At 33.3% G+C, this 27,579-nt stretch overlaps 1 protein-coding gene across 2 annotated transcripts; it reads right to left on the bottom strand.

The window, feature by feature from the left end:
• On the bottom strand, window positions 1–27,579 carry sm (heterogeneous nuclear ribonucleoprotein L). Of its 2 annotated transcripts, none has more exons than XM_017618041.1 (5): window positions 27,361–27,579; window positions 26,431–26,544; window positions 3,486–3,761; window positions 2,542–2,746; window positions 1–653 (listed from the first exon to the last, which is right to left on the bottom strand). In XM_017618041.1, the coding sequence occupies exons 1-5, from the start codon at window positions 27,427–27,429 to the stop codon at window positions 514–516; spliced, it is 804 nt and encodes a 267-aa protein (XP_017473530.1). In that variant the 5' UTR covers window positions 27,430–27,579; the 3' UTR covers window positions 1–513. The 2 variants fall into 2 exon arrangements, with proteins under 2 accessions (XP_017473530.1, XP_017473531.1); XM_017618042.1 differs by having other exon boundaries at window positions 26,431–26,523.

Below are 27,579 nucleotides of genomic sequence, written 5' to 3'. Positions count from 1 at the left end.
AGTATACATACATAAGTATAGTATATAATAATAATAATAATAATAATTAAATTAAGTTGTATAATAATAATTGTCTCATTTGAATACCAACGAATTATACTAAAAAAAGTGCCTTTGTTTTGTAGTTGTTATTATTGTTATTGTTGCCGCGGTGTGTTGTCCAAATGAAAAACGAAATTCTTAGTCATTTGCGCTGCTTGCTTTCACAGAGTCTACGCAGTTTTCAGAGATTTACTACGCGCTTTTTCTTGCACTTGCTCTCGTTCTTCTCCTTTTATATAACATTCGCTTACTTGCTTCTTATAATTTTTCTTCCATTTAGCATTTAGCAGCGCTGTGTCTATCTCTGTCTTCCGCATTAGCTTTTGTTTTATACCTTTTTATTGTTGTATTTGCTTTTTATTTTTTATGTAATCTTGTTTGCTGTCAATGTTGTGTCATCTATTTATATATGTATGTTGATAGTTGTGTTCTTGTTGTTGCTTTTTAAGCTTAGAGGATTTGTATTAAATCTCAATTATATACGTCCGCCGTTTTAACTTCCGCTTCATTCTCTTTCTCGATCATACCCTCATTGGTGGCATTATTCCAAGCGCCATTCATGCTCTTCGACGATGAGAAGCAGAGTTTCATGATGAATGGGAATTTGGTACCTGAAACGGGAGTAAAAAAAGAGAGAGAGAGCGGGAAGGGAAGAAGAGTTAATTTTTTCTACAAAAAATTAGTGCCATTTTCACAAGTAGGTTCTAAAATTTATCTGCTCCTCAAACACATTTTTAGAACACAATTTTTGTTTGAAGGGCCAATAAATTTTAAACCCTACTTGAGAAAATGTCCTTTAAATGTGTAGCTTGGAAGCTACTAAGGCCCGAATTCACAGTCGTATAGTTGACTAAGGAAAATCATATCGCCTGAAGTTATGTAGGGAGACTCACGGGTGCTTTAAATTCCTAATAATACGAAACTCGTTTTGTTCACTAAGAGGCATACGGTGCCGCACGCCACTCCTCTCTCGGTAGGGGGCTTTCGCCTCCGCTTTCTGATAGGGCGAAGTACTTGGCCTTTATTCTTGATAGGAAGCTGTCGTTGAAGCCTACTATAGAGAAGAGAGCTGGGAAGGCTTGGGTGGCTCTATATAGCTGCAGAGTGGTAATAGGTAAGAGATGGGGCTTAAGGATATTTCCTGACTCATATGAAACCATAGTCAATCCATTAAGTTTTATGAAGTCTTCGTCTGGTGAAATGCACTGGAGGAGGCTACGTTAGTTAGAAGGCTAGAGCGAGTGCAACGAGCTGCCCTAATTGGAATCAGTAGGGCGCTTAGGACTATCTCCCACTCTGGCACTTAACGTCATGCTTAACATAGCGCCTGTCGATATCGCAGGTATACCGGCTGCATAAAGATCGGCGGTCAGACATAGCGGTACTGGTTGCCTGACGGACTCGGATTCTGGACACTCAAGTATTCTCAGGGGTTTCGATCTCATGCCGGGTAACACGGATCACTGCATGCTAGCCTGGCAACAGCTAGCTGTTCCTCTACACATTATTGCTATTAGTGCTATCGCAGGAAACTGTGGGGCTGATGAACTGATAAAGGGCGGTAATCTTGAGGAATTGTCGTCAAGTAGAGAGATGGTAGAAGTTCCCTTGACTACTTGCGGACATCTCTTGGAAAGATAGGTCTTTGGTCAACTCAGCAAACGCTGGCGGAAAACCAGGGCATATGCTACGGCGAGGTCATTCTGGCCGAGGGTTGACCGCGATCTTATTGGAACCCTTTTTGTCACAGCTGTATGGAGCACAATGATGTAGAATCATTTCAGCATTTCCCCCTAGACTGCCCATCCTTTGCTAGATTGCGGTTTAGGCACTTGGGTTCAAACCTTCTGACAAGTCCAGAGGAGTTCTCCGGTACTAACTTTTTGCGCCTACGAATCTTCGTTTTTGGCGATGCGTGCACTAACTTAGAAGTTAAGCTGTGTTTTGCATTGTTCAACTCAACGCAGGGTTGCACGAAAAAAAGTTGAATGGCCAAATATTGGCTGGCGACCAACTTTGTTGAAAGCGATTAGTTGAAAGGCCATTCAACCAAAAGTTGAATGCAAAGTTGAACAATGCAAACACCTTTTTATGGCGAATATTTTGATATTTTTTCATATTTTGATATTTTTAGCCATTCAACTTTTTTTTCGTGCAACCCTGCGCTGAGTTGAACGCAAAGTTGAACAATGCAAACACACTTTTACCGTTTGAAGTGGTATGACAAAGGACCACAAGCGGTAGCCACCTAACCCTGACCAAACCTAACCAAGAGTGATGCTGATTTTTGATGATGAGAAGGTTTGGATAAGTAAATATTTTAATGGTTGCAGCTTCTGTACTTTAGAATAAGTTATTTATTGGTTTCATAACCTTGTGCATAAGAGGTGTCTCACTAAGAATCTACACATCGGCTATTATTCTCTATTTAGATTTTAGATTTACGAGTTCTTTTCAAACAAGGCATTTATTTCTGTTTAAAAGCAAATAATTACTCACCTTTTCCCTCGATTGGCAGATGGTTGCACTTCATGATGGCCAAAACGGCCTGTGAAATATTGGGAAACTCAATTAGACCCGATGAGGAACGCTCCGTTTTAAGTGGGAATAATCGCACCGATGTGGCGGGCACTTCTTTGATATTGAAAATGCCTATAAGCTGGTCTTCGGTCAAGCCAGGCGGTGTGTTGAAAAAGTGCAGAATCTGTGTGCGTGTGTGGAGAGAAAATAATTCGAAGCATATCGTTAAATGAGAAATATAATACCGAATTAAAATACTATAAGTACATACATTAGACTGAACCTTCGAATCTAAAGTAACCACACAAACCTTACACCCATTATAGGTAGAATTTTTTAAGTTAATAAATTATTATTTAAAAACTATGTAAATAAAAGTTTCAAACTTTTTTCAAATTTAGAAAAACTCATCAAATTAGTATCAAAATTGCAAACTTTTAATCAAAAATTCGGGTAAGCATTTTAATAGCCCATTTAATGATGTGCAGGTTTGTAGTAGCTCAAAATTCTGGTAGCTTTTTTCATACGATGTTGCGCGTATGAAAAAACCACATAAGACCATCGGGAAAAATTTTCAAAAATCACCTAGAATTTTGGGTCACTTCAAAATTATACTTTATACTAAAATTAAATCGGCTATTAAACTGCACACCCGAAATTTTCATAAAAATTTTGATGAAAAATTTAAAAATTTTGATGAAAAATTTAAAAATTTTTATAGTGTTTTTGTTTGACAGTGTGAACTATATCTATTTAAAAAAGAAATAATTTTATTTCTTTTTATAAATTTACAAAATTCTTTATTTTTTTATGAATTTGGATGTTAGACTAGATAAGGGGGCGAACTTTTGTTTGTTTGCTTTTATGGTGGCACGGTCTAATGTACATACATGTGTAAATATATTTTTCTTTCTTTCACTCACCTTGCTCGGTGGTTGTATGCGATTTTTGCTTGCCTGTGCTGGCGACAGGAAGCGATTGTTCTTTGAGCCGGTATACTCCTTAAAACTGGGTGTGTGATCGGGTAATAAAAATGGATTTATAACTTCGGACAGGAAATTCTGTTTGGAGAAGGCAATTTGGATTTTGCCACCATTGCCGACGGGAATGTTGTTCAAATGTTGGACACAGCGTTCGACGGCGACCGAATCGCCCATTTGTACCATGGCGGTGCCCTCTTTGGTTTTCAGGAATTTAATCTGTCGTAATGGGGAAGAAATCAAAAGGGATGTTGCTTAATTAGTATTTATAAAATGTTTTTTACGAGATACGCATTAAAAAAATATTGTGAATTGCGTTGAATGAAAAAACAAAAATTTGAAGATGTACATATTACTATGTGATCAGTTTTGAGGTACGGGAACAACGCTATTCCCATAAACTGAGAAGAGTTTACGTGCATGTTATCAACGGGAATTATATAACAACAAAACCCTGTGGAACGTTTCGAAAGAGAACAAAATTCGAATAATATTTTCGGGAACATCTTAAAGAGAACAAAATGGGAACAAAAGTCCCGGAACGTTCTGAACAATAACAAAACGGGAACAAGTCGAACTAACTATATCTCGAAGAACAATTTGAAAATTAAAGTGTCAGGAACTTTCTGATAGAGACCGAAACGGGAACAAATCTTCTCTGAACTATAATTATGCAAATTAAGTCAACGAAAGGCTTATGACATGAACTTTTCTTGCACAGAAAATGGAAAAATTTTCCACAAATGGAAAGATCCCCCTGACGATAAACGATCTGGAAGTTGAAATAATCCAGGTTCAGCCTGGCTTAGAATTAACACTCAAAATGATTTTTCATCCTAACACGCTGATACCGTCTCATTAGTAATTTTAAGTTCTCCAAACTTTTGTTCTCTAGCTAAACGTTCCCCCATGAGTTTTGTTCCTATTTGATTCTCCTTGAAATCGTTTTCGAAACATTCGTTCTCATTTCGTTATACTTAAATAGCAACGTTTCCGACAGTTTTGTTCTCACTAGTTCGTCTAGATAACGTTGTTGAGAGTTTTTTTCTCATTTTATTCTTTTTGAAAACGTTCAAAAACCTTTTGTTCTCATTTTGTTCCCGTTAAAACTGCTCTCAATACTTTGGGTCCCGTTTGGTTATTTTGCTAGAACGTTCCTGACATTACGTTTAGTTCTCGTGTAGAACTAAACAAAAGCCCGAGCGTGTTCTCGGTCTCTGGATATAGGTATATCATTTGGTTATCTTGGGTTGATGAATTTAGCCCACTTTTTCCAAGCTGAAAAATGCGATGTATGTATTTAAGTCTAAGTAGTACCACACCTGCGGCGGCTGTAGGGTTGGACATTTTTAATAAGCAAGCACATTAGGGTGCATCACTAAAGAAAGTTGCGGGTTTTCCAACAACGGAATCCTTCAATTTATTATATCTTAAGATATCCGTCAAAACATTTTGGAATACTACTAAGACTTGCTAGACCGATGTCAAAATAGCTCCAAAAATCGAGTTCTTTTAAAAAGAAAATTGGCGTTAAAAATGTTTTTGTTTTTTCAAAAAATCGGCTGTGATTCATAGAAGAGTTCAGACCTAAAAAGCCTGCATAAAAATGGTAAACATTTTTACCAACGGAATCAAAATCATGCGATTTTGAAGATATTTTCAAATCGACTCAGCTCACATTAATCTCAATATTTTTCCGAAAAATTTTGTGCGGAAGTCTAAAAATATATGTTATAAGTTTTATAATTCCGAAAGGAGAACTGTGCCGATTTTTTTTGTATGTAGAGTGATACACCCTAATATACCAACATGTATTGCCATAAACGCTGAAAGCAATTTATTTCAATAAATGACTTCATGATAGATCTTGCTCAACATATGACCAAATTTTTTATATTTGCTATAAACTTTTTTTTAACTTTTTGTGTTGTAAAAATTTTAAAGCATTCGAAAGTTGCGCATTGCATTACTAAAAGGCCACAAAACAAATTTATGTGAATTTTTGCGTCTTTTAACATCATTTTAATAGCATTGACTTAATTAAATTTGCGCAATTTATTACTATTTCTGCATATGTTGCTCGCTTTTTCCAGCATGAAAATCGCAAACAAGGAAATTCCCCCACAAGCGGAAAGCCAAAGCAGCTTTGATTTTGGTGCTAGCCATGTTGCAAGCAACAAGCAAGCCACCAAACAATTGCGAGGCAAACATTGGCAGGCCAAGCAAAGCGGTGCAGTCAAGTCGTGGTACAACGGCTAATAGCCAATAGCGAGTTGGCCAGGTATGTACGAGTATATGCGTAGTAAGCGACCAGAGGCAACGAACCAGCTGGCTAGCGAGCAATAGGCCCAGATACATTTGTGGCCAGCCAGCGAAGCCGGTTAGCCCAAAGTGGCCGAAGGTAATTAGCTGAGCAATTGATGGTTGAAAATTACTGCGCCTGTATTAGTGGTGTGATGTGTATGTATCAAAATACATATGTACATTGCCAAATGAATACATACAAAGGCAACCAACTCTTCGGATTTAAGAGCGAATATAATGGTCAGACTTATGGAACGCTGATCGATCAAATGCAGCTGATACGAATTGTTACAAGCACTCAATAAATGTATGTATGCTGCATACGTAAATACATGTGTGTAAAATCACATGTGCGCATGTTGCATGCGATGGTGGCAGGTTCAATGTGCTCCAGCTACAGCACCATCGCCAGCTGCAAAGTTTATTAGAAAACCGAGCTTTGATTAAATCGCAAAATCGAAAAAAGAAATAGAAAACAAGTAGCCGCATTGGAGATTTTCACTTTCACTTATTGCCAGCGAAATTGCTGCGTTGCTGTTTTTGTTGTATTTGCTGTGCAACAAGGTGATGTGCTGCTGCAATGTTGCAAAATATTACTGTATTTATTGCCTTCTACTGGCGCTGCTGCTGAGGCTATTCCATTTGTTGGATTACAACACGCAACTGGTAGCAATTAATGCAATTGAAATGCATTAAACTGTAATTTGCTGAAGCTTTACTTTTTACTTTTTACATCTACATATGTATGTATACATACATAATTATTTCGCGGAAAGTCCTTACAGAAAAAGTGTTTTTTTGTTTAGTTATGAGCACATATGTATGCCCATGCACCACGTGTATGGGGAAGTACTCGTATTAATTAATTGAAAATTTGAAAGCAATGAATTTTAGATAATTTTCAAACCGATAAATGTATTCAACTTTTATGAGTAAGGGTAAGAAGATTAAAAAGTAGATTGAAAATACAATATTACAAATTATGTTGCAATAAATAACTTTTAGTGTAAACCAAAAAATAATAATTTAAAACTTAAGGACTGCGCAAATAAAATTGTTCGGTGATTAAAGGTTTTAAACCAATTGTCACATTTTCAAAAATAAATGAGGCATTTTATTTTTAGAATTAACCACAAATTCGCAAAGAGTGGTAAAGATAAAAGAATTATAATTTTTTAATAAGAAGTTTGGATTTTTGCAGAACCTCGTCATATAGCGTTTTTATACTAGTGTCTAACGCAGCTATTTTAATAGCCCACTATCTTAAAGTCTTGAAGGCCTTTGGTCACATTTTTGTGTGGCCTTCATTTCGCTTTCTACGAGAGCCCAGCTCCTCTTATTAGGCCAGAGTTTGGGACTGTTTGTTGGATTGGCTACTTTTGCAAAAAAATGTATGTTATTCCTTTAAGCCCCCCCGTCTGGAGAGGATATCACCCTGTTTCTTTTTAGCTTAAAACATTTAAACGCGGGAGTTGACCGAAGTGAAGGTTTAAACATGTTTTTTATAGTCATCATTAAAAAAATACCACATTTGGTGTGAACATTGGGGTAAATTAAACGGCTGCGGTTTTTGTTATAAAATTTATTTAATCTAACAGAATTTTGTATATTATAACTCGATAAGGTTTAAATCTTGCCATAGCTTGCATTCGCTGAACTGTGGATAATCGTTTTCCAATTCTCTCGCGCGATCTTCTTCTGATAAGCCGTTTTTTTTTTCTAATTGAGGTAAAGAGCCTTATCCTTAAGCTGGTGCGAAATGATCTTTTTTGATGATTAGCTTACTATGTTAGTTTAAGCGAAGGAATCCGTTCATTGATTTTTGAAGGAAAATTAGAATTTTTTGGTATATTTAATTTTAATATGATTTTTGATCTCGAAATTGTCGGATTTTCAACAAATTTGTTCAACATTATTTTTTGAGCAGCCACTGCCAAGACGATTAAACTGTCAAATTAAAAGCCATTACTATGAAATTCAAACCTCATAATGGTAGATCTATTGTCTAACGATCTGCATTGAAACTTTTTAATACATTCCAACAATTGCTGTACAGGAACTGGAACGTGTAGCGATTTTGAGTGAACAATACATTACTACCATTTAGCAGCTAAGGTCCGCCTCTGTGCAATAAAAAACGTAATATGTATATAAATTTCTATAAATTCAAAGTCTAATACACCGAGAAAAAAAAACTGTACATCCAACAATTTTATATGTATTTGGAACAACTCTTATTGGTTAAATCGTACCCAACAACTACTTGCATTTGAAGCAACAGCGCAAAGACTGTTAATTTTTTAACTTAATTAGTACTTAACCCTAGAATTTTCGTATTTCGATTAAAAGTGTATAAATTGTTGTTTTAAATACTTTTTATTTGAGTTAACAGTGGAGGTCGTTGCTACAAAAATATGAAGCTGTTGAATTAAAACTTGGACTTTGAGGTCCCAACGACGAACACCTTTGGCGGTAAGAACTTACGTATTTCATTCAAATACTAATTTGTTAGGAAAAAAGTGAAAATTGTTGGAAAAAAGGTGGAATCTTTCTGGCGTACGCTGAGAAAAATTTTAATGTAAACTCAATTGATTGGTTTTGGTTTGAAAGAACTTTTTATTTAAACGTTTTAAGTATATATGTATATAATATAATAAAGTAAACAATGTAAGTTTATTTTATACATATTTGGAAATTAAATAATAATTATCGCAATAAGTGCTGATAAGTTATTGGAGTTTTATGTTCCTCATTATAATGAAAAACTAAATTATTTTACAGCGTGAAAAAGTTAATACAAATAGAGCAAATATGAACACTGGTGAAATAAGTACTTCTCACTGAACATTATTTAGTTTAGAAAAAATATTTTGTAATTTTGGAATTGGTACCTTGTAATGTAAGCCATCCAAATAGACGTAAAACTCTGACAGGTTTTCGACTGAATCACCAATAACAAAAACTTTGGGGCTATAGTGTTAACTTTTCTTGGATGGCACAGTGATTCATTTCGTCTTCTTTTTGTTTGAAATTATTTAGATTTATTAAATATACTATCATGTCGTTTTGAGCGTCAGATATTGGTGGCTTGGATATCTTACTGATTCGCGGAGGTAATATTATTGAGTAAAGTAGATTGAACAAATAAAAGTGCTTTGAATCTAGGAAATAATACGATGTAATATTTATTAAGGACATGATAATATGAAGCTTTGCAATACTTACTTATAATGATATCTTTTGACTGCGATGACGGTCCTGCTGTTAAAAATTTCATCAATGTCATTTTTAATATCTCCACGGATTTAATTGAACACTCAGACAAAATTTGTATGGCGTCGCTAGATAATCCCCATTCCAAGTATATCATTTTCAAATTCAACATAAGATATTGGAATCTGCTGACTCTCACACAAATTTCTTCGAGCACATTTATAATATTCATATCCATATTTTTAAACTTGAAAGGAACGCCTGATTCGTAAAACAATTGCCACAGAAATGACGCGGCTTTAGTTTTCTCAACAGGTTCTGCGCTAATTTCAATTACGATTAAAGTTGTCACAAAAATTTTACTTTTAGAAGTACCGATAATTCTTGTAAATTTCGTTGTTGGCGCAAAGATTTACTTTTAAATCAACAGCGTGGCTTTTGGAACTGAAATTCAATAGCGAAAGTTTTTAATCCAACCACTTTACATTTGTTGTCAACAGTTTTACTTTTGTTTATTTTTAACAGCGTGTCAACTGTTATGCGAAGAGCGGCGCTGTTAGTTCAACAATGAGACAATTTTTGAAATAAACATGATATTCTTGTATTAAAGATTTTCTTGTAAGTACTTTTTCCTTACAATTTTATAAGAGCTACAAGTATTTGTTTCAAATGTGTTTTATTCTCTCGGTGTAGAAGAAAAACAACACTGGTTTGCGGCAAAAATGTTCAATGGATGCCACTATCCAATTCCTATAAAGAATTGCTCGCTGATTCCGAAAATTGACTTAATGTTTTATTCTGTGAATAAGTTTTCGATAGGTCNAATTGCTCGCTGATTCCGAAAATTGACTTAATGTTTTATTCTGTGAATAACTTTTCAAGATATTTCCAATTTACCGTTATTCAACTTAAATACATAGACCGTTCATACATCACTTTTCGATAGGTCTGATAGTTTCTGACAAATTAATTAATCATTCCAGATTTATTTTTTTTTTAATGTAGATATGAAAAAAACACTTTAACATAGGAAAAATTTTACAAACAGGTTCTGTTCTGTTACAAAAAAAAATCAAGTTACTTATGAAGAAAATTGATGGATATATAAATGAAAATGCGCAATGATTTTTTGTATGAAATATGGGTATATAAAAGCGTGCTGCTTAAGTATGAGTACATGGCGTATGGGTAACACTATTTCCTGCTCATTTCTCATACAAAAAATCTTTGCGCATTTTCATTTGACCACTCATTACTTCTTTATTTATCCATCGATTTGCTTCATTAGTAACTTTAGTTGTTTGTAAAAGAACAGGCTTTAGCACAACTGCAAGAATTTGAAACAGCACCTGTTAGTTTTTTAAATTTTTCTTCTGATAAAACTTGATTTTTAATTTTTTTCATNAAAATCTTTGCGCATTTTCATTTGACCACTCATTACTTCTTTATTTATCCATCGATTTGCTTCATTAGTAACTTTATTTGTTTGTAAAAGAACAGGCTTTAGCACAACTGCAAGAATTTGAAACAGCACTTGTTAGTTTTTTAAATTTTTCTTCTGATAAAACTTGTTTTTTAATTTTTTTCATNTTGTAAAAGAACAGGCTTTAGCACAACTGCAAGAATTTGAAACAGCACCTGTTAGTTTTTTAAATTTTTCTTCTGATAAAACTTGATTTTTAATTTTTTTCATAAAAAAAAATACTGGAATGATTAATTAATTTGTCAGAAACTATCAGTCCTATCGGAAAGTGGTCTATACTTAGACGGTTTTATGGAAATTTTCTTTGTTAGCTGCCATTTGTCGTATTCCATTTTTAATTTGTTAAATTTGTTCATGAGATATAAGTGACTACCGTTTTGTTTTAAGCTGAATAACGGTAAATTGAAAATAACTCGAAAACGTATCCATAGAATAAAAAAGTAACTCGATTTTTGGAATCAGCGGGCGATTCTACATACAAATTGGATAGTGGCGCCGGGAGAATAAAAACCAAATTGAAATTTGTGATCCAGTGTAATCAAATTAGGAAAGAATAAAATTCAAATCGTAGGTAGCTTTACTTTTCCATTTCCAGGAGTTCGGAAGATTCGCTAGATCTGCGCTTACAGCCATCTGGCACACGCACGAGGGTAGGAAACGCAGTTTTTTTTGAGGAGATGAGGGATAATATAATAGCCCTATGTGATTTAATTTTTAGCATGCTCTGTAGATATTATACTTCAAATCCACATGGCTAGGGAGGCGGAGAAACACGGAGAAAAAAGTTACAACATTGCAAAAATTTAGTTTAATGGTTATTTTATGCGTAACTTTTGGTAAGTCTACCGCATAATTTAAATGTATTAACTGGCTGCACATATTGTACTTACCTCTACATAGTGTACTCAGAACAAAACAATTGAATACCGCTACTTTACAAGCCGGCAGAACAATATGCTACGCGGTTTGAACTCTTTACAGAACTGAGAACCATTTTTGCGTTGGAAAGAGGCACATGTTTACAAGTTTTAATACATTAAATCTCACTTTTAATGAAGTTTATAGCTCGCCAACTATTGTTGAAAACGGTGCAAAGTCCCAAGTACACCTAGATTGACCGTTTTTACCACTGTAAAACTATTCTTCCCAAGATCTGTGGCCATGTTCGAGTTGGCGACGGGTACTGAAGAAGATTGAATGACGAACGGTAGGAGCTTTTCGACGACAAGGACATACTTCATTAAGCTTATAAAACTATGATTGCACTGGCTAGGGCCTAGGGCGTGCCGTACGTATAAATGACGATGCTGCAATTAAAAGATCTTTCGACTACGCACCCATGGGTGAACGACGATAACAAATGTATACAATGCAAGGAGTATGTGCAGAATTACTTGAACAAGAACATAATTCTACTTGAACTCCGTTAAAAAGCCTCCACCTCTGGAAAAATGCACATACCTACTTTGACAGTTTCGAGCAATGAAAAACGTTACTAGGCTTTCAAGCTTAAGAAGGTGATGTATGATTTCCTCCAAAAGGACTTTTAATGAGTAAATTGTGAAATGTAAAGGAAATTAAAGTAGTTGTAGAGACGGTATAAGCTTTAGCTTACAACTGATTTAGTTGCAGCACAAATTCAAAATCTCGCCTGCCTCAAGGGCGTTAGATGACAGTGATAACACAGTTGTTACTTTGACATTATTTTGCTGTTTGCTTGCTTTGTCTACTCCCTTACGCTGCCATTCACATTTATATTGTTTTTGTAACTGTCACCGTTTACGAGTAATTAAATTCTGTGTGTGCTAAATCGTGCGAAAATGTCATAAAATGCACAGCGGAAAATAATTGTGTTAGCGATGATGATGTATTTAAATGCTGATGATGAGAATGAGAATGAATGGTGCTGTTGCTGTCTTTTCTTGTAGGATAACAGCTGCTTTTGCTTCTGCTGCTTACGGCTTTTGTTTTTAACGCTCTTTGCTATATTTTAATGTCTCCGTATCTTATTGTTTTCATGTTTGCTGCTGCCCTTATTTTTGGTCCATTATTATTTTTTTCACTTAATATACTGCCTGACCGCCGTTTTCCACCCTTTTCAACATTTCTGCTGACATAATTGTGTTAATCTGCTTGACTGCTTTTTCAACGCTTCTCAATGCGTTGTAAAACATTTTTCTTTTGTTCCTATTAAATTCTTTACTCACATGGCTATTAACTTCTGATCTATGCCTTTGATGCATAAATACTTTGGCTATTTTTATCGGCTATTTGGTAATTTGGATGACCTGCTTAAGCCTGGTTAGATGACTGGCCAATCATAAAACATTATCAATTCTTCGCCTCATTAATTTATTTTTATAGCCATTTCATTGTCTTAAGAAAAGTTAAATATTTGTTTGTTATTTTCTTTGGTATAAATATAATCCTTGATTAACATAGAAGGGAGGCCTAAAAGTTGGCATTTATTAATCAAAGATGCATCGAACTAAGATGAAAATAAGTTTTTTTGGAAAATCGGCTTGACTGTTTGAGTTTATGTACATAGGAGCAAATTTTGAATTTCTGGATTTTTTAAATAAATTTTTCTTGCCGTTTCAGAAATCAAAATTATATAATTTTTAATATGTGTCTGCTTTTTATTAAAAAGTGATACTCCATACTTATCTGTACTTATACATAATTCATTGTACTTTCTAGACAAATACTACGTAAATAGAATACACCTCATCCATTCGAATGTCTAAAGTTTAAACTTGCCAAATTAATTCGAGTAGAAAACAGTATAAAGCTGCGCTGATTTCGAGACAATCTACTAAAATTTATTGCTAAGTTACTCAAATAAATTACAGAAAAAGAGACAATTTAACAAACTATCAAAAAGGGCATCAATACACAAATACACGTATAAAAATATGTATGTACATACATATGTATGCAAGCATGTATATAAACATATGAATCAAAAACTATAAAAGCTTCATGTGCTGTAAATTTATATTCGATAATAAATTTCAAAATCCTTATTATCCTCATGCGTTCAAACTCTTCCCATTTGGTTATAAGATTATATCACTTTGTTATGAGCGTGTGCATGTGAGCCCAATCTCCTAGAACTATGCCTAAATCTCGATATAAGGACATGAAGCTTCTGACAGCAAGCCAACCAAATTTTGGGCAATGTAATCTCTTTACTTCAGAAATTTTCGGCAAAATAGTAGAAAAACAAAACAAAAACTAAAAAAGCAACGGCATGAAATGGTAAACAAGACACCAACAGTAAAGCAGGGCGCAAAAAAAAATCAAGGAACGTCAAATAAGACAAAAAGGCAAGTGAAATTCCCATTATACCAAATAAAGCATAAAGAGAAGTTAATTGTGCTGACGTTGACATGGATCGCACGCATGTACCCATATATATATAGCTAAGCTATACTGGTTTGTATTGGTATTGCTGCTTTTTTATAGCACACAGTGGAGTTGTATTGGAGCTGCTTTTGGGAAGCTGATAACCAGACCGGTAAACCAAGCGGATGGACGAATGGACGGATGGATGTTGTGGTTGAAATGGTGGCAACTGCCTGCCTATGTGTGTGTGTTTAAGCCATTATGTGTGTGTGCCGAAAGGATAAATACTGAGCTGCGGTAGGTCAATTGATTAATGCTGATTGGCATTTCATGAGCGGCTGGCAGCAGCAGCAGCATTGTCTTGCTGCTATACTAACAATGCCTATCTCACTTGAATATTCCAACGCATATTTGCATAAGTTCGCATGTACAGTATGTATGTACAGTGACGTACAAAAGTATTGGCACAGTGAATTTTTCGCCATATATGCTAAGTTTTTTATTCTAATTTATTTTCGATAATTTTTTATAAAAATATAGTTCATTTTACACCAGAAAACGATAATAATAAAATCTCTAAACTTTGTGCAAAACTCAGGAAAATCTTTAAATTGCGCACTAACTTTGCAACTTACTGTTTCAAAATCAATATGCGTTTAACATTAATTTAGTAAAATCCGTTTAAATTGCTAGAATTGATTTTGGCATTTTTTTAGTGGAAGGTGTTGCTCATTTTCTCCATACAAAAAATAATTGTCGAATTACATTGTATGGAAGAACTTGCGTGAAAAAAAATTACCAAAAATCAATGCGATTTTCTAGCGACTTCAAACTTAACTTTGTTATAATAAATTTGAATGGGCTATAAAACTGCATACTTAGAATTTTTCTAAAAAATCGGAATAAAAAGTTGCAAATTAGTGTGCAAATTTAATGAATTTTCCTGAGTTTTGCACAAAGTTTAGAGATTTTATTATTATGTTTTCTGGTGTAGAATGAACAATATTTTTATAAAAAGTTATCCAAAAAAAATTAGAATAAAGAACTTTGCATATATTGCGAAAAATTCACTGTGCCAATACTTTTGTTCGGCACTGTATGTATATGGATAGCAGGGAAATGCCTGGTGGGGCAGTCAATAATGCTGAGCAACCGGTTTTGTATTCATATTGTTGCTGTTTTTGCCAATCATACATACATATGTAAACATTTTCGCACATTACTAGCGCGCCTGGAGTTAGGCAACGTTTTTTCCAGTCAAACCGTTCATATTACTTCTATTTTTATCCTATTTGTCCTCTATATGTATGTTTGTACAGTTTGCTTGTATGGCATCATTCTTCACGCCTGTTGTGCTGCTCTCTAATTTTCACTAGTCATCTTCTATTTACATGAATATGTATGTATGTACATACGTACTGAGCACCGCCTTGGGAACAGCAACTAATGATGCATGCTTAGTGCCTCATCGATAGTCCCACCTGTAATTTAGCCTGAGAGGCCTGAGTTAGCAAATTTGCCACTCATTTATTATACACTCATACAGTCATATGCACACACATAGCCTCAGACAGCTTGTTTATGCCGTTGGAAAGGCTTGTGATTTGTGGCTTGGTGACTGGTTGATTGAGTAGCCATCAACATGTCAATATCTACGAATTTAGGGATAGGCCTGGATTTCGAGGGACGGGACAATGCATGCGAATTGTAAAGAGAAAAAGTTGTAAATTTATAAGGATGGCAAGGGCAGTGCTTTTTTCGTCGAAGTAAAAAGTTGTGCTAATATTCGTGAGATCTTATTAATAACTTATCATGACCGATTGTTAATGAGGTTACGGATGATATGAAAAATTTATTAATTTATCTATAATTTTTTAATGATTCATTATGACAATTGTTAACACGGTTATCGACTATATAAAACATGGCTAAGTAGTAATTAATCTTAGCTAAAAAGAATTATATGATAGCACAAGGTGACTGGTACTGCATTGTCGTAATACCAAGAATTTTAAAAAATAATTAAGACGCATGATATGTATGTTTAACCATTATAACATTCATATGATTACAACCCTAAGACTGCATCCAGACTGTGAATTCTTTAAATACGTATAAAGCTATAGATATTTTCCCAAAGCCCAAAATATCAAATTCATTGGTAGATAAACATTTTTATTAAGTAAATCTATGGTCCTATACTGGTGTACATATACTATTTATGTATAGCTTTGGATGATTCTAAATATCGATTATATACAGATTTTTTTCATGTATTGATATCAAGAACGAACGAATAAGAACTTTGCAAAAATATGTATGTATGTCGAGTATTTTACAAAACTGCATCGGTTGTTCAGTATTCGATAATTAATCGAAAATGCTTTTAAACGGAAGTACAGTGTGATAACTCATTAAAATTATAATATAATTGTATCTGAATTTAGTTTTAAAACAGGTGTTAACACTCTTAAAATACCTTAGAAAATTCTACTTGTTCCAATTACCTAACGCTTTTAATTCAAGTAGAATTTGATTTTTCAAACAGGTGGCAACCCTCCTTCATGTAGTTTAGAACTAAAACCCTTTTCAAACCCATTTCGATTGATACACGTTTTGGACTAATTCATTTAAATTAATTGAATTTCATTTTTAATCGGGTGGCAACCCTTGTAAAACACTGAAATCTGAAGGTTTCTTAACAATCTTACGTTTGGCACGCATATTTTAATTTTTCAGATAGCTTGCGAATAATTAGTTTAAATTTGATTTTTCAACAGGTGGCAACCCTTTTCAAAATATTTTCAAATAAATAATTCACTTAATTCAAGTTGGGTTTGATTTTTCAAAAGGGAACAGCCCTCATCCAAGAGTATGGAATTGATTTTATATACATACATATGTATCTCCATACCAAGATCCAGTACTCTATCACAAATATTTCCTGCGATTTGCAGTACGAAAAATTCCGTTTGTATGGGAAATGCCACGCCCCCTATCTAATCTTGATAAAATCTATCCTATAGTTAACAAACAAACTCACTTTCGGATTTATAATATTAAAAATTAAGGATTCATAACAATAATTTTATAAACATACTCATGTAGGTTCATTTTCATTAAAACTCTCGAATTCCATAATTTAAATTTGAATCCCTTTCAGCATTTCTTCCATACCAGTATTTTTCCACAAGTATATTTCATTCTCTCCATTTAATAATTTTAATTGGATCAATTTTAATGCTGAAGTGGCACTTAAGTGTTGTGAAAGTTTATATTGAAACTTTCTTGCATAAAACGTATATTTATTACTTAGTTTTTGTCGCCAGAGTATAAGTTGTAAATATTTCTGCAAGCAAAGCGTAATATAGCGAGGTGGTAAGTTCTGTTGTTGCTGTGCTTGTGGTGCTAAGAGTTTTAAAATTTTCGTTTAATGTGGTATTTATTTGAATATTTTTAAATCATCGCAGGGGATAAAGAAACGGCAATGGTGACATAAGGCCGAAAATAGTAAGCGATTGCACAGATCAGCCAAATTTATTTTCGATTTATATGTACATACATACATACATATATAAAAATATTAATATTATGAGAGTTGGACCGATTTGAAAATACATTTGGCTTTTAAAAGACTTTTATGGAAGTTGCATTAAAAGATCTTCACAAAATTTGGAAAAAATGCCTTCTACAAGCCATTATTTCCAAGACCCACAAATAATGATTAATTTTAAAATTTCAACTCAAAGAATCAGGCTATAAGAGAAATGCTGCGTGCGTAAGGAGTAACACAACATTAGACGGAGAGCTCATGAACAAAACACTCACCATGCTTCAAATCGATTGAAACTTTTTGTGAGCTTAGCTTGTTAATATATAAATCGAGATCCGGAGGGCTGGCTACTGAACAGTGGTCTCGATCATGCGTTTTTTGCTATTAAAAATGTCAATAAAAACAGATTACATACTTCGATGACTTCATGGTCACATCATATGAAAAATGTCAATAACGCCATTTCAGAATAGTTAGAAAAAAATGTGTCGCTTTCTAAAGTATGTTGAGTAATTTGTTTTTATTGCCATCTTTAATAGCTAAAATACATGATCAAGACCACTGACTGTTCAGCACGTAAACAAATAAGTGAAAAATTAAAAATAAAATAATAATTTTTGAGTATACAATTAAAATTATCCTGGCTAGAATTTTTTCGGCTAACCCGCTCGCGAAATATTTCCTAGCACCTTAAATATTATACAAAATTGATTTCATCATTAAACAGATGGGTGAAGGTCGCGTCCTATGCGGGTCTCAGACTATTAAAGCCCTGTTCTTTATTTTATTAGAAGCGCTTTTCATTTTGGGACGAAGTACCAAGGACCATTTATGTATGTACCTACGTTAGAATGCACCACCAAAAAAGTTGCGGTTTTTTCGCCGCGATTACAAAATGTATTATTTTTGAAGACTTCCACCAAAATATCTCTGAAAAATATTAAGATTTACGTGAGCTGGACCGATCTGAAAATAAGTCCAAAATTGGATTTTTTTTTATAAATAAAAATGGTTTCTTAAAGAATGTTTTGAAAAAAACCCCCTCAGATAATAAAATAGTTTAAGCCTAAACAATCTGCAAGAAATTATATATGATGCTTTCCATTTCCAGACAACCGGTCAGGTACGAGCATGATTTTTAATTTCGACCAAACTCAAATACATTGTTTGTTGGTCCAAATAATGAGACACGTATTTTTTCTTTTGGTTCGGAAAAATTTTTCGGCCGAATTAAACGCGATTTTGTTTTTCAGGCAGAAATCGATTATTCGAAATTGACAGTGAGAATGATTTTTTAAAATGCCCATAACTTTGTCAAAATTTAATAGATTCCAACAATGTTTTTACTCAAATGTCAGTCACTTCAAGATAGAATGATATAATTATTCATTTTCATTACTTAAAATTTTTTATTTAACAATAAACAAAAAGTGCAATTTTTTTTTTTTAAATTTAATTTCTCAAAAAGTGTATTTTTTTTTTCTCTCAAACTTTTTTACCGGGAAAGAGACACTTTGAACTACAATCAACCCAAATCTCTAATAGCGAAGATTTTTTTTTCCGAGTTATGATTTTTTATAGAAAATATACGTTTTTGTGGTACATACTACAATATTCTTATATTGTTTAACTAAATGGAACATATGTATGTAATATGTATATCAGCAAAAAATTCAGCTGTGATCATTTTTTGTATATCAAATAGATATTAGAACACACTTTCCACCATACAGTTTCGATTATAAAAAGCGGGAAAATTTGAGTTTGTATTTCATATATATATATTTTTTTTAACGGAATCATAATAATGAGATTCTTGATACTGTTTTTGAACGTCTTTCAAAGATTGGTTTAAGAAAAACTTGAATTCCTGGGCGAAAACTATACCGATTTAGACTTACATATAAGGTATTGTTGGAACGGCATTTTCTCACCCTTTTTATTTATTTGCAAATAAACTCATTGAGGTTCCATTTCTTTTTTTTGCAAATATGATAACATCTTAATTCAAAGAACGAATGAAGCTCGTTAATCTTACCTTTCTCTTTATACTTTCAATATGTTTATTTTCAAAGAAATAAGAGGTGTGAGAAAATACCTTTCCAATGATACCTCATAAGTGTAAATATGTAAAGTTATGGCTGAGTTATTCAAGGTTTTTTTTTAACCAATCTCTGAAAAAAGTTCAAAAACAGCATCAAAAGTCTCATTATTATGATTCCGTTGATTATTTTATTTCTTAAGCTTAAATTTTTATGCTATCTGAGGGGATTTCTTATCAAAAAAAAAAACTTTAAGAAACTATTATTATTCATAAGACTCCATTTTTGGAGTTATTTTCAAATTGGTCCGACTCACGCAAATTTAGTACTTTTCCGAAATATTTTGGCGTAAGTCTTAAAATATAATAGATTTTATAATTCCAAGGGAAAAACAGTACCGATTTCTTTGTTTGTCTTGGGAGTTATCTAGTCTAATGTTCGTATATACATATGTACATGTGTATAAGTAAATGTAAGAAGAGGAACCTTCGATGAACCGTAAAGCACTTAAACAGATATTAAATGGCAACAAAGTTGCAGCTGCTTAGAGTCAAACAAACAACTATGTATGTACATGAATGTATACGAAGAAAATGATAAGAACTCAATAAAAAGTACTCCAAAAACTGCATCTGCGTATTCTTATAAGAACATACATAAACATACATATGTATCTATATATAGTGCCGGACAAAAGTGTTGGCATAGAGAATTTTTCGCAATATATGCTAAGTTTTTTTATTCTAATTTATTTTCGATAATTTTTCATAAAAATATAGTACGTACTTCACCAAAAAACATAAAAATAAAATCTCTAAACTTTGTGCAAAACTCAGGAAAATTCAATAAATTTGCAACTTTTATAGCCCATCTAAGTTTTGTATAACAAAGTGTAAGTTTGAAGTTGCTAAAAAATCGCGTTGATTTTTTGAATTTTTTTTTCACTCAGGCTCTTCCTTACAAAGTACATAGTACTTCGACAATTATTTTTTGTATGGAGAAAATGAGCAACACCTTCCACTAAAAAAATTGCCAAAAATCAACGGGATTTTTCAAATACTTCAAACTTGCACTTTGTTATACTAAAATTTAATGGGCTTTATTTAGAATTTTTCCAAACAATCTGAATGCAAATGTATTGAATTTTCCGAAGTTTTGCACAAAGTTTACAGATTTTGTTTTTCTGTTTTTTGGTGAAGTACGAACTATATTTTTATTATAAATACTGAAAATAAAAAACTTTGCATATATCGCGAAAGATTCTCTGTGCTAATACTTTTGTCCGGCACTGTAGGTACACATAGAAAATGATACAGGTAAAACGCAAATTTTTAAAAGAAATTGTAAAATTTTTTTTTTATATAATTTTTCTTCATACAAAATAATAAACTACAGTATTTGTATTTACGACTTTAAAACGAAACATTCGCAAAGCAAAAACGATTGTNTGATACAGGTAAAACGCAAATTTTTAAAAGAAATTGTAAAATTTTTTTTTATATAATTTTTCTTCATACAAAATAATAAACTACAGTATTTGTATTTACGACTTTAAAACGAAAAATTCGCAAAGCAAAAACGATTGCTATAAAATATAAACTTTTTTAACAAGAACAAGAGAACAAACGAAATTAAAGAAATAACGCCAAAAATGCGTATATTCAAAACTAAAATGAAACACTTTAGAACATTGTCCCAACGAATTGTAGTGCGACATAATTTATTTTCAGTCAATTAAGTATGAAAAATATTTCAAACTAAAATGTTTTGCATTAGAATTTAAAAAGCTACCTAGCTATAATGAAAAACATTTCATATGTTTCCATCATTTGCCGGAAAATTATGTTCAGATAAATAAGTTAGTTCAATCTTCAGAAAAAGGCGATGAAGTATATACAAACAATACCGCCATTCTAACCACCTAACTATATAGAAGGGACAATGGTGATACGGTCGACTTCTTCGACCGAAAAAGGCTTTGGTAAGAGTAACTTGCAAAAACAAATTCTTATAGGTTATTGAATAATAACTTTAAACTTTCTTGTTTTAAATTACAGGATTTGACCAGCGGGGAACAAAATTACCAGGCCCAGCTTGGAGGTGAGGCAGGAACATCCGTATGCAGGCATATAGTATAAGTAAAACATCTGTATGTCATTTATTAAATTTTGTAACCTATTTATAAGTATATATCAAAATATTTTTGACAATGTCATATACCAAATGACTTGTGTATTTAATAAAAATAAATTATTATATTTTTAATGAAGAATTTTAGACTTATTAACAGGATATCGTATCAACGTCTTTTTAAAACGGTTTGAAAATGTGCGTATCAAAAACAAAACATGAACTTTTGGAAATTGAATCGAAAATTTCGCATTCTCAAAATTAAAATAAATATCGTAGGTGCAGAACCTGGGTCAAAACGTTTTTAAATGTAAAACGTTACATGCGAATTTGAAAACGAAAGTTTCTCTGTGTATGTGTATGCATTTCTACGCTCTTATATTTACGTATAGTGACATCTGAGTTTACCTACCAGCATAAACAAATTATTCTATTCTCAGTTTGTTTACACAGCTCTTAGGGACCAACTTTATTTGAAACTTTCACACAAATGCATATTATCTATAGTATCCACCTCAATCAATATGCGTAGTGAGTATTACTTAGCTTGCTTGCTTGCGAACTTTTTATCGAAGTCCTAAGCTTGATAAGCAACACAATGAATGTATGTAAATATGAATGCATATGGACACATTTCGAATGCAAGTATATATAGTTAGACCGATTGTCCAACACAGAGTCAACGACGTCAAACTTACTTTATCTATTAGTTGCAACTAAACCAGTTAAATATTGGCAGGCAACAACATTGGTAAAGTGTACACATGCTACACGCACACAAACGTGCAAATATCGAATAGGAAAACTACATTACGTATTATCACCTATCGATAGCAAACACAATGGCATGGACTAAATGCCATAGTAAATATGCAGTTTAATGGAAATAAATTGGAAAAATTGCACAGGTCATTTGCACGGCATTTCAATAAAATACGAGCAAAATAAATAAGTAAGAAAAAGGACATATGCATGCCGGACACAGGTGCATAATACTACAAAAATAATATATGTGTCGGGGTCACGCAAAAGCAAACTACAGCTAGCCATAGACGTGCGCTTTTATTTGTATTTGGAATACATACAGCATTTGTTTGTTTGTGCATGAGTATTAGCTGTGCACATACACTATTATTTGCACCTCACTTCAAATGCACTATATGTATATTTCAAAGCTTGCTGCATGCCTGCCTCGGCACAAGCTTTTTATATGCAGCGCATTTTGCTCAGAAAGTGTATAAATTTGCATTTTTCATTGCATTTATGCTGGGTCTCTTTATTGAAAATTAAAATCTGTTTCGGAATGAAATTTCACAGAAATTCGGCAGTCTTTTGCATTGCGTGTAGTAAATACATACATACATATGTACAATTGTATGTATGCATTCGAAGAAATTTTTACAATTAATCTGTCGAAATGAATTTAAAACATCGCTGTCAGTGATAAAAATTTATGACTAGAAAAATGTTTGCCTAGGAAATATAGTTAGATTATTTGCAATAAAATTTTGATGAAAAAGAGTTGAAAAGATGAAATCTATAAATCGAGCGTTTTGAAAGACTTTTAACAAGAACCACTTTGAAGTTAATGAACGCTGAAGTATAAAGAGCATTTAAAACATTCATATATTACAAGTATGCTGTTCTTTAATCGACTTAATAATTGCAAAAGCCTTATATATGTAAAGTCAAAATGCAGTCCGTCCTTTCGTAACCATTGAAGATGCATTCTGCCGTTATAAAAAATGTTGATACCATCATTCTGGAGCAGTGATTTTCGTTTTATGACACATATCTGTCGTTGCATACGAAGAAAAACGCACGAGTATTTTGACGGCGATAAAGGACGGGTAAAAGAGAACGCGCGATAAAAATAGGAGTGGCGGAGCGAATATTGAAACAAATCATAATTACATCACAAATTGGAGGAACAGCTGTGCCAAGCACTTTGCAAAAGTGTGAGTCGCAAAATATTACAATTAGGTTCTTTTCTCGTACAACCCGGAACGGATCCGGTATTTAGAGACGAAAAATTTACTCTAAAAAATGGGAAAAATATCGAGAAGTACGGGAACGCATCTCAGCTGCCGATTCAAAAAGCCCCTATCTCAGCACATTGTCAATATATTTTCAAGCGAGAGCGGGCGTTTATGCCTTTATGTTACCGAATTCGGAGATAGGGTGTTCTTCAACAAAATTCAGAGGTGTTTGTTCAATAAATTGTGAAATAGGGCTATTCTGAAAAGTTTTTTGAGATAGGGCACTTTCGAAGTGGCTGCCGACCTATGTAGGGGCTCATTCAGCGTCGATATATAGTGCAGATAGGACAACGTAATAACAAGTAGTGACACAAAATCCGCACAGACTTTTGATTTGACCCAAAATTTTTATGTATGTATATGTAATTAGATTGTCCCAAAAACGAAAGTTTTTTTTTGTAATTTTTTGGGTTGTCTTTGGGTTGTTGGCGTGTTTTGTTAATTTGGTATTTCTTGGAAATACGGTATTACTATACTCCCTGCAGTATTACGGCATAATATTTAGTAACTGCATTTGGTTTTTTACCGGACTCAGGATTTCCACCTATATTATAATATATATTTTCAAAAGGTTACACAATATATGGATATATGGTTATCAATTGAAAGAAGAATTCAAAACAAAATAAACTGTAAATTTGTTTTCAATTGTCCTTTTGGCACATGTCAAAAATGCCCTTTAAAAATATTATCCTTCAAAATTTTAATTTTGAATGCATTTTGAAGAAACTTGTTTCAGTTATATAAGTTAGTTATATAAGGATATGACAGGTAAGAAGTTTCAAAGGATATTTAATCAAAAAAAATTCAATCATGCCAACATATTAAACATTTTGAGATGGAGATTTACAAGAAATGCGGTCTAATATGGGAAACATATGGTAATTCCCGCATTTCTCTAGTCTTCAATGACGATTTGGTAACTCTGATTCAACGTTAACTAATGGCCTTCTTCACAAACAATAAAGTACGGCTTAATAACTTTATAAAATGAACGTTTTCATAATAATAGTTTGGCGCTTACACATATGTTAGTGTTTGACCGAGCTGCTCCCCCGATTTGTGGCGTGCGCCCTGATGTTGTCACACAAAGCGGAGGGACCAACAGTTTAACGCCGACTCCGATTGGCGATTGTATTTTTATGAGAAGCTATTTTTCATGGCAGAAATACACTCGGAGGTTTGCCATTGCCTGCCGAGGGGCGATGTTGCTTTGACCAGGGCTTGAACCCAGGCGTTGCGGAGTGGAAGCGCGCACTGCTTACCACTACACCACAGCGGCCGACGGCGTTTTCATACATTTTCAATTTATAGAACTTTTTGAAAGCTACTTAATTTTTTATGAATACGGCTAAAAATTTTTAACTAAAAGTCGGAACGGGTTATCGTTCTCCTAAGGTCATAAGACTTCATATAGATATATGAAATTTAGGCTAAAAGGCACAAACACAGGGGGTATGCATATGAAAATTTGGAAAAAAAAAAACAATATATTCTTGGGACAGTCTAATGTACATATCACCGTGCGACAGTAAATTTTACACACAAAAAATGAATATATTCGCGAAAATATGGGAAAATATTGTAAAACTGCGTACCTTGTTTTTCTCATCGACGTCTGAATTTTTTCTTAAAGGACTTTAAAGTTAAAAAAATTATTTTAAAAATTCAGTGCAACAAAAAACTACAAAAAGGTATCATATAAAAGATTTTTTTTTTTTGGTGCGTAAGGACGATTGGTTATGGAAAATTTCCTTTACAAATTTTTGTTCTTAAATATCCTTGAAAATTCGCAATATTTATTTTTGAAAAATGTATTGTTTGAGGTCTAATATACATACGACCTCATCATCGAAGTTAGTCCAGCAAACGTTATTAACTTAAAAAGATAAAATTAATTAAAAGCGCATTTTCAATACTCATTCGTCCTGGTAAACCGAAAAGTTTTCTTGTTTTTAAATTCTATAGAATTTTCTCCCTCATTTGGTACCCATATTGGAATCCTACATTGCACTCATTTTTTGAAATAATTTTTTCAACTAATCATACCTTTAAATTTCAAGGTCCTTTGAAATAAATCTTGACGCCAGAGTGAAAAACTAAAGACGTAGTTTTACTATATTTGGCCCTTAGTTTCGTGAGAATATCGATTCTTTCGTGTGTTTTGAAATGTTTTTGTTTTTGTCGCACGGTGTAATAATATATGTGATTTCAAAAAAATATAGATTCAGTACCGAAATTGTTATGAAATACCACAATAGCACACTACAAAAAATAAAAACAATAAAACATTTGCATAACTATCGCCGCTGCATACATTTTTTATTGAACGTTTCATTAATAAATTCAGTGACAATAAATACCTAAGGGACCTTTTGACGCATAGCTTTTGATTTAAGCATCAAATAAGATAATCAACGCCGTTGAAGTATTTACAATGAATTGAATTTGCGAGTATTGTATAATGAATGAATGCTAGGTGGTATTTACGAAAAAATTTGTTAATTTTGAATGTAGTCATTGCAATAATAATATTTAAATGATTCTTCCACAAGCACTTTTCGATTTCCAATGAATAATTTCATGTGAATAAATGTGCTTTATAACAGAGTTAGGTTTTTGCTACATACATATTTTCCTCTCATCCAACGCAATCACTTAATTTACAATTTATGGTAAATGTTCATTATACATATGCCCCAATTTATTTTATTTATATGCTGTAAAGTAAAATAAATTGTTGTGGCTAAAGTGGTTTTTAAATTTTCTGACTTACCCTTGCAACATTGCCGTATAAGCAGACCAAATTGAATAATTTATCTGTATTCGATGTGTCGTGATCCAAGCCATAAACCATCATGACAGCACCCTGGAGAGAAGGTATAATTTCCTAAAGTTAAAATCCATAAATGTATATAAACTACAAACGGCCAACGGGTTTTATTTTCAAATTGATTAATTAATTAGTTAATTAATTGCAAATATTGTGAAGAAGAAATGAAAGAGTATATTAAAATATGCAATGGTATATGTATATGCGTTTGTATGTACGATTGAATACGAATAAATATGTATAAAATAGTACTGTAATGCTAGTAAATACATATGCATAAAGTATGAAGAAAGTATTGCAAGCGAGCGTAAGCATAAGGGTGTAATTATGTTGTATATTTAGGTCCACGCATATCGTCGTTTAAAGTACAACACCGCGTATCAACAAAATGCAAGATAATGCAAAACCGCGTATGTGAGGTTGCATAAATAATTTTCTAGAGAGTAAAAATACTCATATTTCAAAATGGTTCTCTTTTTTATAAAGCAATCGCATTTCTGACTAGTATATTTCAGGACGAATGGATGAGGATTGAGCCAAGAGCTTGTGAGAGCAAATTCAATTTTTGGCAGCAAATGTCAGTTACGCGGTTTTTCAGAATAACGATACGCGGTTTTGTACTATAAACAACGATATGCACACTCACTTGCATTACCGATTTTCTGCCTCGTTGCTGCAGATTGTGCCAGCGCAAGCGTGCGAGCGCCAGTGCGTATACGCAACCCCAACAACCAGATACATACGCAACACGCCTGACAAAATCGACAGCAAGTGACAGTATTTAACGTTTACAACTACATACATATGCATACTGAAATATATGCATACACATAAGAATAGTAAAGAAGTGCATTCGATGCTTCAACGACTCACCTGTCCTTGTCCCTGTGCGGCGAATGCGACCGGTGCATTGCGTCCCGGCACTACAGCTGGCTCCTTCATCAGTCCGGTCGTATGTATGGTTGCGCCCTTCCAATTCTCCGGTGTGGTGGGATGGAATTCAGCTGCGCCAAATTGTGGAAAAGCAGCACCGGGTCCCAGCAGTGGGGGCTCTTTAAATTGACAAAAATTGGTTGGTGTGGATATGAGGCC

The sequence above is a fragment of the Rhagoletis zephyria genome, unplaced genomic scaffold, assembly GCF_001687245.7.
Source record: "Rhagoletis zephyria isolate East Lansing unplaced genomic scaffold, Rhagoletis_zephyria_1.1 Rzeph_scaffold_01544, whole genome shotgun sequence".
NCBI lineage: Eukaryota > Metazoa > Arthropoda > Insecta > Diptera > Tephritidae > Rhagoletis > Rhagoletis zephyria.
The sequence above is the reverse complement of the archived record's forward strand: the minus strand, read 5'-3'. Positions and strand labels throughout refer to the sequence as shown.

Coding starts and splice junctions, on each gene's coding strand:
- sm (XM_017618041.1), bottom strand. CDS start 27,429: ATGAAGGAGCCAGCTGTAGTGCCGGGACGCAATGCACCGGTCGCATTC. Junction 3,762..26,430: donor TATACGGCAATGTTGCAAGG/GTAAGTCAGAAA, acceptor CCATTACGACAG/ATTAAATTCCTGAAAACCAA. Junction 654..2,541: donor TCTGCCAATCGAGGGAAAAG/GTGAGTAATTAT, acceptor CTCCCGTTTCAG/GTACCAAATTCCCATTCATC.